Source organism: Sinocyclocheilus anshuiensis, unplaced genomic scaffold, assembly GCF_001515605.1.
Source record: "Sinocyclocheilus anshuiensis isolate Anshui unplaced genomic scaffold, SAMN03320099.WGS_v1.1 scaffold1101, whole genome shotgun sequence".
Lineage (NCBI taxonomy): Eukaryota > Metazoa > Chordata > Actinopteri > Cypriniformes > Cyprinidae > Sinocyclocheilus > Sinocyclocheilus anshuiensis.
The window spans coordinates 124,429-125,620 of NW_015558562.1; the positions used below are offsets into that span (position 1 = coordinate 124,429).

A 1,192-nucleotide genomic window follows, 5' to 3' on the forward strand; every position below is an offset into this window, starting at 1 on the left:
TTGATCAGATCTCATTCACGTCTCTAGTGTCCACAGGTGTTCGTCTATAAATAATACTGTCATTTGTTGCTATCAGTGTTACATTGGCGTCTCAAGAGACCAGCTCTATTTAAAAAGCTTGGCGTTTCTTCTGTGAGTCTTTTGCCAGGACAATCAACACAAAAACACATGCTGGGATCTGTTTCCGGGCAGCGTGACAGAGCTTCACATTAGTGAAGGGTAATGGGTATTAACTAAGGACACAAGCATGGAAACAGCTTAAACTAGTCTTAAAAGTTAGTCATTTAATTTCTTTTTTTAGGCAAGACTGGTCATAACTTTTGAAAACTGGCTGCATAAAAACACAGATTGGTCTAATTTGTTCTAACACTTGGTTAACTGCTAGTTAGTCAGTCGAGTTAAGACACTAAGACTGTGTTTATGCAACTGATCTCTGGTATGCCTGGTTTAATGTGACACAAAAGCAAAACTGTTCCCAGCTAACAAAAATATGTTTTAAGAACGTTATGCTAATTTCCCCATTAAGTTACAAAAACTTTATTTCTGAATGTTCAGGTTTTTTAAGTGTATTAATTTTTTTTGTTTTGTTATGCAAACATTAAGGGAATATTGCATTTTACCATTTTGCAAACATTATTGGAACGTTATGTTTTGAATGTTCTCTTAACGTTCCGATGCAAGTAGTAACATTTTTAAAATGTTAGAAGAAAGTGCAACTAAAACATTTCAGAAAAAATTCCCTAAATATTGTTATAAATAATGTTTTTGATCAAACGTTTTGAGAACATCATTAAAGACCACATAACATTGAACAAACGTTCTATTAATATTACTTGCCTTGCCAGAACATTAGCCAAAGTTCTGAGTGTTCTCTTTTAGCTGGGATATGTGCTATATATCCCAGTTTTATTATTTTGTCAAATTTGAGTAACTTTATTATTCTGTATGTCTGTCCATCTGTCTGCCTGTGAGTCTGTCCGTCTGTCTGTGAGTCTGTCTGTCTGTGAGTCTGTCTGTCTGTCCGTCTGTCTGTCTATGAGTCTGTCTGTCTGTCTGTCTGTCTGTCTGTCTGTCCTTCTGTCTGTCTATGAACCTGCCTGTCTGTCCATCTGTCTGTCTGTCTGTCTGTCCGTCTGTCTGTGAGTCTGTCTGTCTGTCCATCTGTCTGTCTATGAGTCTGCCTGTCTGTCTC

General features: G+C 37.0%; 1 protein-coding gene across 1 annotated transcript in view; it reads right to left on the bottom strand.

Annotated features, from left to right (window-relative positions):
• Positions 1 to 209: 209 nt before the first annotated feature.
• LOC107679434 (splicing factor U2af large subunit B-like) overlaps positions 210 to 1,192 on the bottom strand; it is a 3,199-nt gene continuing 2,216 nt past the window's right edge. Inside the window, exons 6-7 of the mRNA XM_016474979.1 lie at positions 1,094 to 1,156; positions 210 to 233 (exon numbers count right to left, since the gene is read on the bottom strand). Of these exons, the coding sequence (XP_016330465.1) occupies positions 210 to 233; positions 1,094 to 1,156 (87 nt within the window). The remainder of the gene's footprint in view (positions 234 to 1,093; positions 1,157 to 1,192) is intronic.